This window comes from Genypterus blacodes, unplaced genomic scaffold, assembly GCF_046128005.1.
Source record: "Genypterus blacodes isolate CSIRO-AG114 ecotype Tasmania unplaced genomic scaffold, CSIRO-AGI_Gbla_v1 ptg000003l_1, whole genome shotgun sequence".
Classification (NCBI taxonomy): Eukaryota; Metazoa; Chordata; class Actinopteri; order Ophidiiformes; family Ophidiidae; genus Genypterus; species Genypterus blacodes.
The window spans coordinates 3,884,367-3,901,655 of record NW_027466817.1 but is presented as its reverse complement, the minus strand read 5'-3'; the positions used below and the strand labels follow the sequence as shown (position 1 = coordinate 3,901,655).

Sequence of the window (17,289 nt, the reverse complement as noted above, 5' to 3'; positions counted from 1 at the left end):
ATGAACACTAGCGACATGTGACGCAAAATGAAAAATCCCCAACGTGTCCATGTGTCAGTAACGCAAAAAACTAAGTGTGACTCACAACTAAGTGTAACGCAACGCGGTTGGTTAGTGTAAGAAAATAAAACAAAAAATACGGATAAATCAAATAAAACCGTTCTAAAATTAATAGATTAAGTAAAATCAAAATTCAATTCAATTTCTAGATGATTTATTTTATGTTTATTCATTTTTGGGCAAACACCATCAGGCACTCAAACGTCATGCACTCTGCTAATGAAGGTGACATTTGTAATTCTCACAACAAAACATAATAAATTGTTTCTTTTTACAAAGGCTATGACACGCAGGCACATACACACACTCACATATTCAGAAAATACAATTTTATGTACAGAATACTTATGTTAAAATAGGCAAAATGTACTATCTGAACAAGGCCTATCATGCAAACCCAAACATTACCTATCAGAAACATCACTTTTCACATATTAAAAGAAGCAATTTGATGATAGCAGATCTTGAAATGCGATAATCTGTATCCGAGTAATGCCAAGATGATGCAGTTTTGATAAATAAAGGCTTTATATGAAACAACAAAGAAGGATTTAGAGATCAATAAATATAAACAAGTGATTCAGTCAGGTAAAGGTCACTTTGCCAACAACGTAATAAAATGTAGGAAATAAAAACTTACATGCGGAGTATTGGCAAACTCATCACAATGTGTCAAATGGGGGAATATTTATTTATTAGTATTTTATTTGTCAACTCAAGCTTGTGTATAGCTCGTTGGATGAGGAATGCGAATATGGCGTTCTGAGAAAATGAAAGGATCATTACAGAAATAATTCCCTTCAAGGTCATACTTATGTGGTGACATATACTTAACCTTTGAATGTTGAATTCTAAAGGTCACATTTTCTGCTAGCAGCTTTCAAGAGCCACATTAAGAATCCGCAGTGTGTGTGAGCTGCTCTCCATCCTCTTTGGTGTCAATTGGTGAGCATTCAGACGGGATGAAGCATCCTGAGTCTCTGGGACAGTCGCTGTCTTCCTCCTGCAGACTGTGGGATGATTTGTGCTCCTCTGCGTCTCTGACATCATCACCTGGTGACACAGATCAAGTCAAATCTCTCAAAAGTCTTCCCAACCACACAAACAGTGGGTTTCACAGTCTTTGAACAACATAAACCCACCACTGAGCAAAACCTCAACATCAAAGTACCACCTTACCAACAAGACGGAATTCGGTGTGTATGTGTGTCATGCACACAACAATAATAATAATAACTCAATTTGCACTATTTTGTTATTGTTTTGTTTCTCTGCAGACCTGTCCAGAGTCAGCCTTTGTACCGTCTGTGGTCAGCTGTGGCAGAGCAGAGTGCCATTCTTTATTCACCACCTGGATCATCCTCTGGGATTTACTACTCCCAGAGGATGATCCAGTTTTCTAAACAAATATTCGCCTTCAACAGTTGCTATTGTCCAACCTCTGTACAGTTTATGTCCATTTTGGCGGCTAATCCCTCTGTCCAGATTGCCAATAACAAACAAACTGCAGTTCAGCTTGATTATATAACTGCCATTTAACGTCGATAAACTGGGCCGGATCACACAGTATTTAGAATTAATTAGAGCATTGACAGATTCTATAAACCCACACAGTTTCCTTTCAAACCCTTTATATCTCGGTTAGAAATCAGTTTCTATTCAGCCTTGTTTCGGTTCATCAGATTACAGGAACACCTTTTGCCCCTTTAAGCAGTTTCTATCTGAGTAACAGGAAATCATCGATAAGCCCTGTCCCTGTGTGCAGGCTGTTTTCCTATCCTATGTTCTACTAAATACTGTGTATAACTTTCATCTACTTCACAATAAAGCATATGTATGTATATTGTGCTCCTGTATTAATGTTTTGTGAAACACAAAGTCCAGCAATTCAATCTTTGATCATCAACAGCAAGTTGTCATTACCAATGCTGTGGTTATTACATCTGAAGCCTCTTCTATAGGATATAAGTCTCTATTCACCCTGTAACCAGCTTTATATTAGCTAATATTTATTCATTGTTCATTATCATTATCAGCATTTTAGTAAACCATGACTTGACATGACATCTAAAATATTAACACGTGCAATTATTACTTATTCACTCATTTATTTAACATTTGTGATTGAATATAAAGGTTAGACTTGCTATTGTTGCTATAGACTCTATAGATGGTGGTTGGTGAGCTCCTGACCTGTGTAGTGATATTCTGCAGCAGCAAGGAGTTTGTGTCGGTGCTCGGGGTCGTTGACGTTCAGCTCGATCAGGTGTTTCTCCTGCAGGTGCATCAGGTCCTCCACTGTCTGGTAGCCGTTTAGGAGCAAAGCAGAGGCGTACTCCTGCAAGAGCAAGCAATGTTGTCTTCAACACATTTAACACAAAAACCCAGAAGCACCCTGAAATTATCAGCTGAGTGGGATCCTTTACCTCCAGATGCAGCCGCTCCAGTAACTCTAGCAGTGTTTTGGGTCGTGGTCTTTTGCACAGCTTCTGTTGTCTGATTTTGGGAGCTTCCTCCTTCTCTTCCTCTTCCTCCACCAACATGTCGACGTAAATGAACTTGAAGTTGCCCACTTTGTCGTTCAGCATGCCGGTCCAGATGCCCATCGGAGGCTTACAGATGATGTTTATGATGTCGCCAACCTGCGGGGAAACAAACATCATGAGCATGGGTGGGATTTGTAGATTACATAATACCTAACTAGTAATGTTTTACTGGAACCATTAAATTAATTATTTCCTCAGTTGAAATGGAATTGATTGATTGATTGACCGATTAGATTCTACCTTGAGTTTGAGCGAGTCTGTGTCATACGGGCTGGGAACAAAGTCATTGTGAACTCGGGCTCTGCCGCAAAACTGTCCTTGGTAAGATCCGTCCTCCTCCAGCCTCAGACTGTCTCTCTGACCGGAACCATTGGACTCACTGGTCACACCACCTAAACCCACAAACACAACACAACATGGTATGATTACACAGTAACAACCGGCCAGATTACAGTATACACACATTATGTTGGTGTGTATATAGGCTGAAGCTGATTAAAAACACCGATCAAAGCAATTCACATCATTAAGGTGAAAGGGCATTGACTTGTTTACTTCATTATCAACAGCTGAAATCAGACAAATAAGTAAATAGGAATTTAAGAATGTCATATTTCAGTACAGTCGGCAACAGTGCTCATGAAATCCTTTAAAATGGTTTCAAAAAATCATCTTTTTGCTTCTTAAAAAACAAACAAACACTAAACATCACATTAATCAATTACAATCTACTACAAGTGATTAGTTCCGAGTTTGAGGCGATACAACTCTGTCAACTCAAAGGTGTGTGACGACAGACGACAGCAATCACTTCATAACAGCTAAGAATAAAATGGTTGAAAGTGTTTTAATTAGAACGAGTGTTTGGCCTCTTTGTGTTTCCTGGTCATGACCTATTTGTGGCTGCACCTGTTGACACATTTGGAACGAGCGATATGTCACCATGTCCTTTGCAGACACACACAGGTCTGTGTGTGTGTGTGTACTGTGCAGTGTGTGCAGATACTTACTGGAGGTGCTCTGGCCGCTGTACAGACTCTCTAAGGAGTTGCTGGTCTTGGTTGTGCTTCTCTCAGCTGGAGCGCTGCTGTCTGTCTCCGTCTCTGGCTCTTTGTCTGTGTCTTCACCCTGAGACGATAAATACATTTACTCCCTGCTCGACATTTGTCTAAATAACTATAACTTGTGAGCCAAAAGTGTTGTTTTCAGTATTGAAGTGGCACAATAAGGATGCTTAAGATGGTTGGAGGCCTCTTCTGTTGTCTACAAAGCAAGTGTGAAGGATTCAATGGAAATAGGACAATATGACCATCAACTCATGAAGAATGTTCCATTTCATTGTAGTTGTTTAAAGGTCATGACCTTAAGTTTTAGAGTATCATCCATTCTCAAGATTTTAATGAGCCAAAATGTGTATTTCTGTCAAGTATGTTTTTTAAGTGCAGATTTTTAGTTGCCTAACAGCTGATGAAGTTTTTTGGATATTTCCTCCCACACTTAGATTGAAGTGTGTGTGGTAAATGTTGTAATGAGCGTCACTGCAGAGGATGTGGGTTGATGAGAGATTGAACTGATGGGCTTCTTCACAAAAACGTTATCTGTATTTACTGAAGTGTGTGTGTGTGTGTGTGTGTGTGTGTGTGTGTGTGTGTGTGTGTGTGTGTGTGTGTGTGTGTGTGTGTGTGTGTGTGCGCGTGTGCGTGTGTGTGTGTGCGTGCATGTGTGTGTGTGTGCCTATAACTCACTGTTTCCTCAGAGAATGCCTTGACGTGTTTCTTGCCCATTCTTCGGCGCATGGTCAGTGAAATAGCCTTCATCCTCTTACCAAGTCCAGCTGTTTTGTGTGGGTCTGCACCCTCACACTCCTCTGTAAGCTGTAAATGCAAAGTGGAATATAAAAGGTATTTATTCATCAACAGTTCACATTGACTCTGCAGCAACAACTACAAACATGCAACAACCACAATATGAATGTGAGATGTTGCTGATTCAGTAGCAAGCAAGGTGTTTGGATAGCTTTGGGATGAGGTATTTGATCGGCCTTACTCTTTTGTCTCTGTCTCGCCTATTGGACGTATGTATGACAACATTATACTTCTATAACCTGTGAGCATCAGCATCTTCCATTTTGCATTTACAGATTGCCGCACACAACAAGAAACCATACAGATAGCAGAGTTACAAAGTCAGAGCCATAATGAATCTACGCACCGTGATTGTTCCATTTTCCTCTAGCTTGCCTGGCAACGACTGAACCCTTAGACCCTCGAACCTGCCGAAGCTTGTTGAGCGCTGTGAGGAAGATGAGACAAAGAGAGAGAATGTCTGAAAAGGCAACTTTTACGGTTTGTGTTGCAACGTCTGACAGTGTTACGTGACATGAAGTGGTTGAGGTTGCAAAGTTTGTTTTACACAATACAAAAAAGTGAGTCACAGGTGAAATCCAACATTTTTCAAGTGGATCCAACCATCTAGTCTGTATTTAACAGTTAATTTGGTATATGAAAGTATAAGTTATGTGTGGCAGTTCCCTTATGGTTAGATGATACACTTAGATACGTTGTTTTTTCAGTTTTTCATAAAACTAAAAGTCATCCTACTCTGCCCCATCCCCCATCATCTCCACCTCAGACACCAACATAATTATATAAATGAATAATCCATGAAAATCCTGTTCAAATGAGGCCGACCTCTATTAAGTTGACTGACTTTCTCATATTGTCCACAAATATCATTTTTGAATTTTGTATGGAGATAATTTCATTGTCACTTGTTTGCCTGTTTTGCAGTCATTTTGTAAAATTATTTAAATTTATTCCAGTCTTCAGATTTTGCTCATATTTTCACCTACCTTTGGTTTGTTGCTCTTTGTCTTGTCTGAGACATTGGATGCTGCCCTTTGTAACATTTTCCTGTTCTTTGAGATTTTTGATAAATGCACAGTTCTTTCTCTTCTCTATTCTATGTGCTGCTCTCCTGACAGTGAAGTGTTAACTAACACTAACGCCGCCCCAGCTCTGACTGCTGGCTGGGCCACTTCCTTACAACACACAGGATGTGTTGAGTCTATTATCGGTTTCAAAGGGAAAAGTACAATGTGCTTAAGTGTGCATTTTGTGGCCTGATTTGAGAAAACATCAAGATGCTCTTCCAGGAATAGAAGCATAGCTTACTGAAGTGTGACATGTGTCGCTGGAACTGTGGTATCCTGTTACAATGCAGATATGTTTGTTTTGTTTGCTACTGCCTCATACACGGTGATTTTCTGGGTGTCACCTGGTATAAACAAGTCGAAAATGCTTGACAAAAGTTGTGCTGTATATTTGGATCAGTGTCACGAACAAACAGTACAATTCCTTGTGTAATATGTGTGGAAATGTCTCAGTTATGTCTTTGTAGTTATGAAGTCTTAGTAGTTATGACGTTAACATTTGGTCAGATGCTTTCATGATTGCTTTCATGATTTCATGGATGCATTATAAGTTAAACAAAGTGTGATTCAGTATCAAATCTTTGAGGTCATTATTCCTAAAACGTTTCCCTTAAGAATCAATGGGGAACTCAGTTATGGTAAATGATGCTGTGGTGATTACGCGTGCCGTCATTTGTTAATGTGGGGTTTACTTTTGAGGAAGTGTTGATACTCTGATGCTTCATAGAGGAACAGCGGAAAGTGGCAACTTTGTGGTGTTGAAACAGTTCATGCCTCATCACTGTCCTCAATATGGAACCTTTAAGTAGTTAATATGTTGTGTTTCTAATTACTTAGCTGCCACACATGGTCAAACACATTGAATCTGGATTTTTTCTGTTTGCATCTCTCACCATTGGTTATTAGGTAAATAAAACACTACTCTTACTAAACCAATCCAGTTTTGGCCGTCACAGCCCTGCCAGTGAATCTGAGAGTGTGTAGCAATTTAGGTTGACATGTTTGTGTTCTGACACGTCATTGTGATTGGGAACTGCCACTGTGTTTACATTGCAGGGGGTTTCAATCAAGCACATTCCAAAAAGTAAACCATTGCTTAATCCCGCTGTTTTCAATCAGTCGTAAACTCCTCTCAATCCAGATTATGGCTTCTTATCCACTGTGGAGGCTCCCCGAACAGGCAGTGGTTCATCTGCAGAGTTTTAATCCATAAGGAGGAACCAAATGTATTCATAGCATTGTACTAAATTTTATCATAGTAGAGCTGAAATACTTTAACATTCAGTCTCACAAGCAGAATTGTAAAAGAGGAAAGCATTGAGATTTTAAAAATACAAAATAAAATACAGTACAATTTATCATTTGTAATGTTCCACCCCTTCCTGCCTCCAAACACTGTCTTACAAAACAACACCACTCACCATGGCAACAACTGAGTTAACACTTTGGATTCAATGTCATCAAAGAGAAGTTTCAGCTGCCGGCAGAGATGCTGAGGCCAGAGTCTTAACTTCTACATCATCTGTGCACAGTCTCTTAAGAGGCTTCATGTCAAATGAAAAGTCATTTTGTCTCTAAGAAGTATTGACACAATACTCTACAATCTCTGTACGGATCATCCGTCTTCAGTCACATTAAGCCTTAACGACTGCATGTGCTCACTGGATAGCAATGGGATCACAACATGCGTGTGAAGGCATTGACCTTTGAGTTCAACCTACACGTGTGGTTTAAACCCTGACTGAAGATTGAACATACAGCAGCATGTTGTGAATGTAAAGGCTCAATTTTACTGAATAACAATGTAAATAACTACATTTCCCCTCTAAGAAGCATCCAAATGCTCAAAACATATCTGTGGCACATGTTCAGGGCCTCAGGAAGCGGAAGAGGATTTCAATCACATGGCAATCGTGAAATATAGCATATTCACAGTCTCAGAAACTTACATTTGGTTCTGCCAGATCCACATCGGTGATCGACCGTGGAACTCTTGAGGGAATCCGAGCTTTAACATCTTGTTCCACATTGTCGCCACAGACTGTTTCTTGCTGTTGCTGTACCTGATCCTCGCTGTAGGATGTGACAAAGTCATGGGAGTGCGCCCGATATTCCGTTAGCGGTCTACGACAGGTGTGCAGGACGGACCCCCAGGCCGGACTACCGTCACCTGGATTGCTCCAGCGCTGGTGGGTGGGTGTGGCTCCTCCAGGTAGAGCGGCTGTGTCCATGCGCCAGCCCGGGATGGCGTTCTCCTGAGCTGGGAGGGTGGACGCTTTGTTTGAGTAAGGCCTCCCATCTGAGCGGTTCGGGACATCTAGGTAGTGAGCTCCCTTGGGTGGACTCACGGTGCCTTGTGTGGAGCAAACTGAAAGAGAAGAAGAGAAACTAAAGCACAGCTACCAGCCGTATATCTGAATCTCAACTGCTCTCATCAGCACAGGTTTCCAATAACATTAAGAGACATTGACAGAGTTACCGACTATCTACTACTATGAACTAAACAAACCAGATCAGAGCTAAAAGGAAAGTGGACTGGATCTGTCAGAAGCATTTAAGTTCAAATTTGTTTGCAACTTGCTTGGCCATTTACTAACAGACAGAAGCAGAAATGAACCTGAGGATTTCTCATCCTTATTGTGACCTTACATGTTGTGTTCTGATTTGTCTTTGTTTCGTCTTTTCCGCTCTTTCCGCCTGGTTTCTTCCCTGTTTTCTGGCATCTTTTGACAGCGGGTTTAGACTCAGTCACCGCTCCTGGAGCATGCACACTCTGAAGAGAAGCACAGAACGATCACAAACAGTAAAGGAAACACAGTATTATCTCAATGTTTTCTTTACTGATGACATTCCGCTGTTGTTGAGAATCTGACAAATTCTTCCAAAAACTAGCATTTGGGTCAAACTGGTATTAAGTCGGTTGCACAGCTGCTTTATAAAGCTGTTAGTGGTGCTGTATGGACATATTGTGATCCACTACTGGCACGTTTGGTTTGGTTTGGTTGTCACTGTGATGACCTGGCACAAGGCCTTTAGTCCAGAGATTAGCGGGAGAGCTCTACCTCTCTTTAAACCATCTGTTTTCAAAACCAATCAGCATTTGCAGGTGGCGCTTGCAATACTGTGTAAACTCCTAAACTGGCACAAAATGGCTTACAAAGCCACAGGACCCACAGAGTACCATAACAGGTTGCTTTGATTGCTGCTGAAAGGTCAGGTTAGAGATCACAAATCATACTCGTCCATTTCAGGATTGGTGTCATACGCACAGAGGTGATAAAGGCAGCAGCTCTGACACACACATACACACACACTGTAACAACAAACACAAGAGCACAAATATGATTTTCACGCTATGCTACTCACCCGGTTTTTGTGTTGGCTGCAGGGCCGCTCTGCATTTGGCTTCCATTCGTCATAAATGCCAACCTGTGATCCAAAGTCAACACAATGTGCTTGTTAGGTTTCCAGCATGAACACATTTGGCAGCGTTTCAGTTTGCACACCTCACTCACAATGCTGTCATCATATTTCCATGATTATTGACACGTGATTTACAGTGAGGGAAGCAGGATGTGTTTTATTCTAACCTGAGGGGTTGGTTTGTCCTTCTTCTTGGTAGCAGACTGGTGAGCTGCTTTTCCTGCTCTGGTTTCTGTTCTGTGCTTCGTCTTCCTCATCTCTGTGAAGACACAATGAGTATGTTTCACCTGAGCAGTGATACGTTGGTAAACAAAATAAAAACAATCCAAAAGTTACTCAGGAAGCTGATTTAACTGATGGGGGTTTTTTTTACGGCCATTTTGTGTTCACCTGCATTGTGACTGTTCTTGATGTGAGATAAGTCATCTTGGCTTTTCGCAGGCTGCCAGAGTTCATTGTTACAGCTGCGGTCATCTGAAAAAAAACAAGGTCAGAATCTGAATGGAATCATCAGTTAATGGAGTCATCAGGCTGTTGAGTCATAATGTGTTTGCTCACTTCCAGGTCAACGCACCGACACACAAAAATGAAACTTTCGTCCTCCTGCTATCGAATCTCTTTAAACACAAACAGTCTCGTGTTTGTTTTCATATTGTTACACTTTATTGACATATTTACTCACCCAAAGCTTCATTGTCTGATGCAGATCTGGATATATGTGTTCTGCAAGCAAAAAAAAAAAAGAAAAAAGATTTAGTGTTGTTGTAGCATTTGGCGAGTTTGAAACCACATCACAACATCCACAAATAAAAGCCTTAAGAGGAGTTCAGGTGATTGGAGACTTTCAGTAGGTGCAGTTTGAATCTGCTTAGACAAAGACATAATCTGCCTGCTGTTGGCCAAACACTTCTCAGGCAAATTGCTTCCTTCTACAAAAACAACACGGAAATAGTCCACCACCAAAAGCATCAATTTACTAACTTTCTCCGTAATGATTGAGTTTCAGGATGTTGAAACTCAATACACCAGTGACTCAAACAGAGTCCAGATCCAGAAGATAGCAGCCGTTTGGTCCGCTGCAGGAAGGATTTAGGGTATTAAACCCTCAGAAAAAAATAGACAGGGTGCCTTTCAAGCCACATTATCATTCTGTGGGAAAGCCCTTTCACTTGAATGGATTGGTAAAGCTTTTTCCTGTGGCTTGCACGCACATTAAACCAATGACCCAAACAGAAATACAGAACACACACCACTATCACACAAGAGATTCATGGACCAGGACTCACCTTCTTTTCTTTTTATGAGAGTTATTCCTCTGCATCTGATTCATGTCCTGAAGGCATAGAAAACATTTCAGTCCCATATTAATGTTCAATCAGTGCAAAAGAAGAAGATTTGAGTTCAGATTTCCAAATCGGCAGCTTTCAACTGGGTCGGTTCATTATAATCAGCTTTTATGCAATATATTGTTATTGGTCCCCTGTGACTAAATACAATCTGGTTTTGCATACACACTCTGTACGTTCTGCTTCTGTGTATACATGAGGCTCAAGTGTGTACATGCCGTTTTGTGAATATTTCATGCTCGCATCTCTCTCACCATAGAAATAGATCTTCCAGAGCCGCGCCACTTTGAGTTGTTGTCTGTCATGACTGCCGGGCTGCAGGAGCGGCTGCAGGTGCGGCTGCCAGAGCGGCTTGGCACAGGCAGAACTGGGCCGTTGCTGGAGCTCTGCACGACCTCGTACAGGCTGTCCATAGATCCTTCCTGATTACACACACACACGCACACACACACACACACACACATACACAGGGTTGACAAATTGAAACCAGATGTGATTTCATCCATTGTGAAAATCAATGTATTTTCAAATTCGTATATACAAATCAAACACATTTTAAAGGCGACACACTCAAACATTTCACAAATTTCAGGCCTGTGGGGAAAACACACAGCATGACGTGTAACACATTCAGCACATACAGACATATGAAGGCTTTAGGCAACCAATTGCGACCAATTCTGCTCAAAAGCTTTCAAATTTGAGATTCTTCAGCGTATGATGATGCATAACCTTCATCCTCCCTCACTTTGCCTTTGACAGAATGTTTTTTTTAGCTTCTTAAAGGGATCACCAGCATTGTCTCATTCATAATGTGCCAATGCTTGAAGTATATACACAGGCATGTAAACATTCTTCATTGATTCAATCCAAAAACACAGATCACTCTGCACATTAATCTCTGCACTTTAATCTGCATTAGAGACATTTTATCATTTGCTTCCCTTTTGTGATCTGGTTGTCTGAGCAAACATTAGATCACAACACAGAGGGAAGTCAGAGGATATCTGAATGTATAATCAGTTTTCGATAATCCTGATATCATTGGTCAACTACGGCAACATCTGTCTCATAAGGAGATGCAGCTGCAGCAGCATCTATAGGACCATATGTGCGCGTGAATGAAAACTGCATTATCCCACTGCATTAACTGACCATTGAGTCATTCTGTGTTATTGCACTGTTTACACAAACCCAACAACTGAGCTCAGCAGATAAACACACCAACAAACCAAATGATCAGTTACAGTCCTGGTGCTGTTTGCACATCAGCTCAATGTCAAGAATATTCATATACTCGATACGTATTTGTTTGTTACTCCTCCGCAAAAACAAGCTCTCAATGGCATCACATGCATCTCAAACTGTTACTTCACTCGCTCTACAATACTCACTATTTATTAAGTAGATGCAGAAAGTACTGAACAGTGCCACTTACCAGTGAAAAGCAGAAAAGATTCATGTTGTATGAGTGTTCTCCCGTGGCCTCGGTGTATCTGATGGAGAACAAACAGCGAGTGGCACGACTCTGCGCCCTGTGTGAGCCCGGCCCAGGTCGCCTGCTGTCTTCCCAGATTAATACCACGCTGAAATCCTCCACTAATCCAATAGATGGACCACCATTACTCCGCCGGCTAAAGCAGGCCTCACACTCGGGGGAAAACGCAAAGCAAATTCTTTGTTTTGAACCTTCATTTCTTTAGCAGGGAAGCTTTGTTTTTGGCATTCAGTTTGAATGTCTTTAAACACAGCAGAGACCCGTGAGGTCACCCTCTATAACAGGTCACCCTCTTTGCTCCCATCAGTCCAAGTGAGGAAGGTGTTTTGATTGTATCGCTGGATTAGATCAATGTATGGTCCTCTTTTTCATTTACATGCTTGATATTGAATGTAATAGAGGAGAAATAGATACATACTCTGTCTGTTTTCATTGCTGTTCTAATTAATATGTGTTTGTAAGAGGGAGATAAATAGATTTCCAGAGTTCTATGACAACTGGGGCTTCATTTCTGTCTTTCATTTGTGCATCCACCCACATGCACAGCAGGGGGCATACTTACCTTTACCTTTACCTACGCCTTCTCAGCCTCAACAGTTTCCTGTGTAGGTGGCAGATGAGTGTAGTACAGTACTTTTTCCCCTCCGCTCTAGATGTGGCTTTGTTGGCTTGATAGCTGGATTCCCCAGAAAGCATAATCACTGCTACAAAGGATGGAAAGTGGTAGTGTTTGTAGGCAAAAGATAATGCCAAGCCAGCGAGTGTGGGGGGTTTTCAAAGGGAGTTTTTTGCTATCTCAAACGCATCAAGTATCCAATCTGTACATCTTCTACGATTGCATCATTTAAATATAAGATAAGATAAGAAATGATAAGATGAAAGTTTATTATCCCGAGGTAAATTACTGAATATAAAGCATATGCTACAGGTCAACAGGTTCTGTGTGTGCATGTTGTCTGTTTGTGTGTTGCAGAGAGAGACAATATGTGTGTGTATTAACCTCTTTACACATTAAGTTATTAATCCCCAAATCATCCACATCTGATGTCTGCACAGCTTTAATGCAGAGAAGAAAGATTAACACTTATGACCCATATTTCCATCCTGCTATGATAGGCAGTGCTCTAACAGGAATAGGGAGTAGTTCTGGAAAAAGTATTTTGAATCCACCCTGTGTACTTAAGTAAATAAGTATCATCACAGGGTATTCCCGTGCCTGTGTGACCTGAATACCTTTGTGTCATTTGCTTGATAAGGAAACATATGATGCCTGTGTGAAAGAGGTCTGACTGGATGTTAGAAATAACATCATAATGAGTCAATGAATCATTTCATTTTCACTTTGTATGGTTTCTTTCAACTGTTCATAACATTTTATATGTTCGATCTTTGCTGTGGGGTCAATGTGCAAGTGTACAAAATTCTTCACAGTCTTATATTTTGAACTTTAGGCGATATGAAAACAGACAAACTGGGTTCTTCTGGACAGAATTCCAGCTTTGGCAGGTATGCATGACTGTCAGTAAGAAGGTGTGACAGAGTGTGATCAACAATGACTGGAAGTAGTTAAGAACAAGTTAAACCTAACAACACCCTATTAATTAACCCCATATTTAACCAGGCAATGACAGGGTTAGATCGCAGTCCCTCTATTGATCAGAGTGGGACACGTCCTTCAGTATTACCTCATGTTGAGACCTTTTAAATGTATGGTATTCATATAGTGACACATCCAAGCTGGACAATGAAAGAACTAACTTAATTGTTGACTTTGTTAGATTGATTTAAATGTGTCTAAGACTAAATAATTGGTCCACTGACTTTAGACCAAACAAAGATGAGGTCACAGAGTGCATTATACATAATGAACGTGTTGAAGTCCTCAGTTTGTACAAATGTACATTACTTAAGTTGGACTTCAGCACAGAAGCTATCTTGAAATGTGGCCAGCAGAGAATTCACCTGCTTCCCAAAATGAATTCCGTCTCAATCAGTTTGGAGCAATCTATTGTAGAAAATCTCTTGACCTTCTCTTTTATTTGCTGGTTTTTCAGTCTTCCGTACATCTTCCGAGCATATCCTTGCTGGATTTTTCATTTGCTGCTCGTAGGACTAACAGATACTCTATAACTTGTATATGTTTTGCAGCATTAATTAGAATTTTTAATCTTTTCAACTGTACTTTCTTGTCTTGTTTTACCGTTTTAGTCACATGAGATCCATATAACTAAACCCAAATACTTGTACGTGTACTTATTGTAATGTTGACTTAAACATCAGTATGGATTGTGTAAAAAAAAAGCTCTGGATGAGAAATATAACATTATATAACATAGAAATATAACATTTGTGCACCAGAAATGAACCGACAGAGATTTAGTTCAGGTTTCCTTCCAGATTTATTTCTTATTCATTTGAATGTCTTCTTAACAGTAGTTTTGCGAAAAGCAGCTAAAGTATCCATCACAGCAGTGCCTCTGTGTGTGTGTGTGTGTGTGTGTGTGTGTGTGTGTGTGTGTGTGTGTGTGTGTGTATCAGAGTCATGTTAAATGAATAGAATAGAGAATAGATCAAAGTCTTCCATCATCAATAGAAAAAGCATTCATCATTTTCAGATTTTAAGAGTTTCATTGTATTATTTTTTCATTCAGATTGAGGTTACAGAAAGGGAAAGTGGATGCTGAGTTAGTCCTCTCCGTCAGGAACACACTCGTCGGTACTGCAGCACCAGACATTGTTGCTTGTGTCTTGGTCGCAAGTGTCAGCACAAGAGAGTTGAATTTGTTCACCTGTTGAAAATTATGAAAAAAATGTTCAATGATTTAACACGCACACACAGAGAGAGAGAGAGAGAGAGAGAGAGAGAGAGAGAGAGAGAGAGAGAGAGAGAGAAATAAGAATGTATTAAGCAGAATGATATATATGTACCAATCTCAGCGGTCTTGCAGAAGTTAGAGGTCGATGGACACTCTGTCACCGTCTTGCATTCGTCGTCATTATCCGTAACGTTACAAGTGTAGCATCTGAGTGCGAACACTGAAGAGAGAACAACATGCATCAGAACTATGTCTTACAATGAAGGCAATATGAAAGGCAATAAAAGTCTGACAAAGACAAGAAATCAGCATTTAGTTTGACCTTCAGCAAGCTGGAGTCATGGAGACTAGTCTTTGTGATTGATCAATGTTTGAAATCAAGTTGTTATTCTTGAAAGAGTATTTATAAAATGTCTGAAGTAAAATGACACAAAGTTGAACAAAGGAGCAAAGGAGACTTGTCTTACCTTGGGTGCTGCACAGGAGCATCAGGAGCGTAAGAACCAGGAACCTCATGATGTCAGTGTGTCGACGGTATGAGAACCTAACCCTTATATACTCTCACACAACATACCAAGCAGGATCTGAATCGGTTACTTCCTTGTGTCTTCCAGTAAATGTTGTACATGGACATTCCTTTCAAATCTGTTGTTCCAACACGGAAAAGAATTTCAGACTCACAAACAAAGACATATTTAAAGTGGTTTCTTCTTTTGCAGGTGCAGTGTTGTGTTACGATCCATAGTGAGGTCAGATTTCAGCAGGTCTACTGTAGATAAATATATGGGCCGTACTGCTGCTTTGATAAATCACACGCACATTGGCACACGCATAGTTGTTGAAACAAGAGTTAGATGTCTGAAATCAGTGCTTTTATACTGCACACATTATATGCACACACGTCTATTTTATTTTTATTTTTTATAAATCCAGACTAGACTTATCCAGCTCATAGATACATACAGTGTGTGCACAATGTGTATCAAGATTAGCATGTTTTCTCTCAAATATTCCTGAACATTGCGTGTCTTCATTGTTCTTTTCAGTACGTGTTTACTGAAGTCGCCCGGGAGGCCTTTTGTGCTGACATGGTCCGACCGGTGAGACGACATCCTTACCTCAACACACGCACGTGCGCGCACACACACACACACACACACACACACACACACACACACACACACACACACACGACTCAACAATAGGTGTTTTGCTTTGCTTGACTTGTTCTCGGCTCTGCCCTGGGTTATACTGGCACAACTTATTCCCACGGACCTCATTCCATTTTACAGCAGTTTGGCAAAAAGGCTTATTTCGTATTAATTAAGAACGTATGATTAATTGTCCTAAGGAGTAGAGTAAGAGTAAATTCTCTTTAACGAAATCACATCATCACTTTATTTGCTAAGCACAATAAATATGTCAAGATTTGTCGATGGAAACATACAGAGGGTTCTCGGAACAGTGTGACAGTATAAGTTTGTTGAATAAGTGAAAATAAATCAAACTGTAAAAACTGTTTAAATAAAAATCTCCTTGAATTCAATTTGATTTTAACTATGAATCAGACCAGAAAATTCAAAATATTGTTGTTTATTGTCACCCATTATTCACATTTTATCGAATAAGACACATGGGATGTAGAAATTAATAATCTCATCTTCCTGATATTGAACTACATCTCCTTGTCTTTATTAACTGGTTTAGAATTATTCCATCATGAACTTATATCTGCACCTCTTCCTCTTCTATATACCTAATATACAGAGCAGAAATGAGAAGACATAATGGGATTTACATCAAAGTGTAATATTTGTATCTGGGTCAAATAGGACTAATTAGGTCAGATATCTGCAAACACTTTTGCGGGTAAAAATACTGACAAGGAACTAGATCAAGAAAACGACCGTGACCTGTTGTGTCTGGTTGGGTTGTAAAGATGCCATCGAAAATATCTGTACCAAAGTGACTTCAGTGACATCTACTGGCAGGTAGAGAGAACTACACGGTCGGTTTCTAAGGCAGAAACATTTCCAGCTCAGTTGTACAACTTCCCTGCCACATTAAGTTACATTTCTACATTGAACTCAACAAGAAGATGTGTTTTAAGGAGCCGTGCATATTTTAGCACGTGTCGTTATTCTAAATTCTGCATTTTTGACATTACTGATAGACGTTTGTGTTTCTGTATTCCTAAATTAATGCTCAACCATAATAACATCTGTTGTAGTCGACACTGATGCCTTATATGTAGATTGTGGGAATTGAGGGATTATGTGTGTGTAACATTGCCTTTGAACTTATTCACCTCGAAAGCGGCGTTTCACTGATCATCAATATTTATTCCAAAACAAGACACAGAGGCTGAGACATCTTCCTGTTGGTTGAGTCTGACTGGTCTGACTGCTTCCACCTGATGCATGACTCATCATTACCACACATTATACTGCTATAAACATTTATGTCAAACAACAGGATAAATGTGGGTATACGTACAGATTTTAAGATTTGAGATTTAAGATACTTTATTAATCGTCATTTTGCATGCAATTCACAGCAAATCGCATGCAATTGAAATGTATCTTGCACCCCCTCATATCACACACACACAAACACATGCATCACAGAGGGGGTGCAGGGCAGCCATTATACGGCGCCCGTGGAGCAG

The 17,289-nt window shown here is 40.2% G+C and overlaps 2 protein-coding genes across 3 annotated transcripts; both read right to left on the bottom strand.

Moving 5' to 3' along the window:
* Nucleotides 1-247: 247 nt before the first annotated feature.
* Nucleotides 248-5,643, bottom strand: samsn1a (SAM domain, SH3 domain and nuclear localisation signals 1a). 2 transcript variants are annotated; one of them, XM_076144709.1, is made up of 8 exons: nt 5,458-5,643; nt 4,818-4,898; nt 4,352-4,480; nt 3,617-3,734; nt 2,847-3,004; nt 2,487-2,702; nt 2,254-2,398; nt 248-1,113 (listed from the first exon to the last, which is right to left on the bottom strand). In XM_076144709.1, exons 1-8 carry the CDS (start codon nt 5,512-5,514, stop codon nt 953-955), a joined length of 1,065 nt encoding a protein of 354 aa, XP_076000824.1. In that variant the 5' UTR covers nt 5,515-5,643; the 3' UTR covers nt 248-952. The 2 variants fall into 2 exon arrangements, with proteins under 2 accessions (XP_076000824.1, XP_076000832.1); XM_076144717.1 differs by having other exon boundaries at nt 2,847-2,998.
* An 8,537-nt stretch (nt 5,644-14,180) lies between these two features.
* Nucleotides 14,181-15,246, bottom strand: LOC142995914 (uncharacterized). The gene is made up of 3 exons (XM_076146799.1): nt 15,089-15,246; nt 14,734-14,841; nt 14,181-14,594 (listed from the first exon to the last, which is right to left on the bottom strand). The coding sequence occupies exons 1-3, from the start codon at nt 15,135-15,137 to the stop codon at nt 14,491-14,493; spliced, it is 261 nt and encodes an 86-aa protein (XP_076002914.1). The 5' UTR covers nt 15,138-15,246; the 3' UTR covers nt 14,181-14,490.
* Between the last annotated feature and the right edge of the window lie 2,043 nt (nt 15,247-17,289).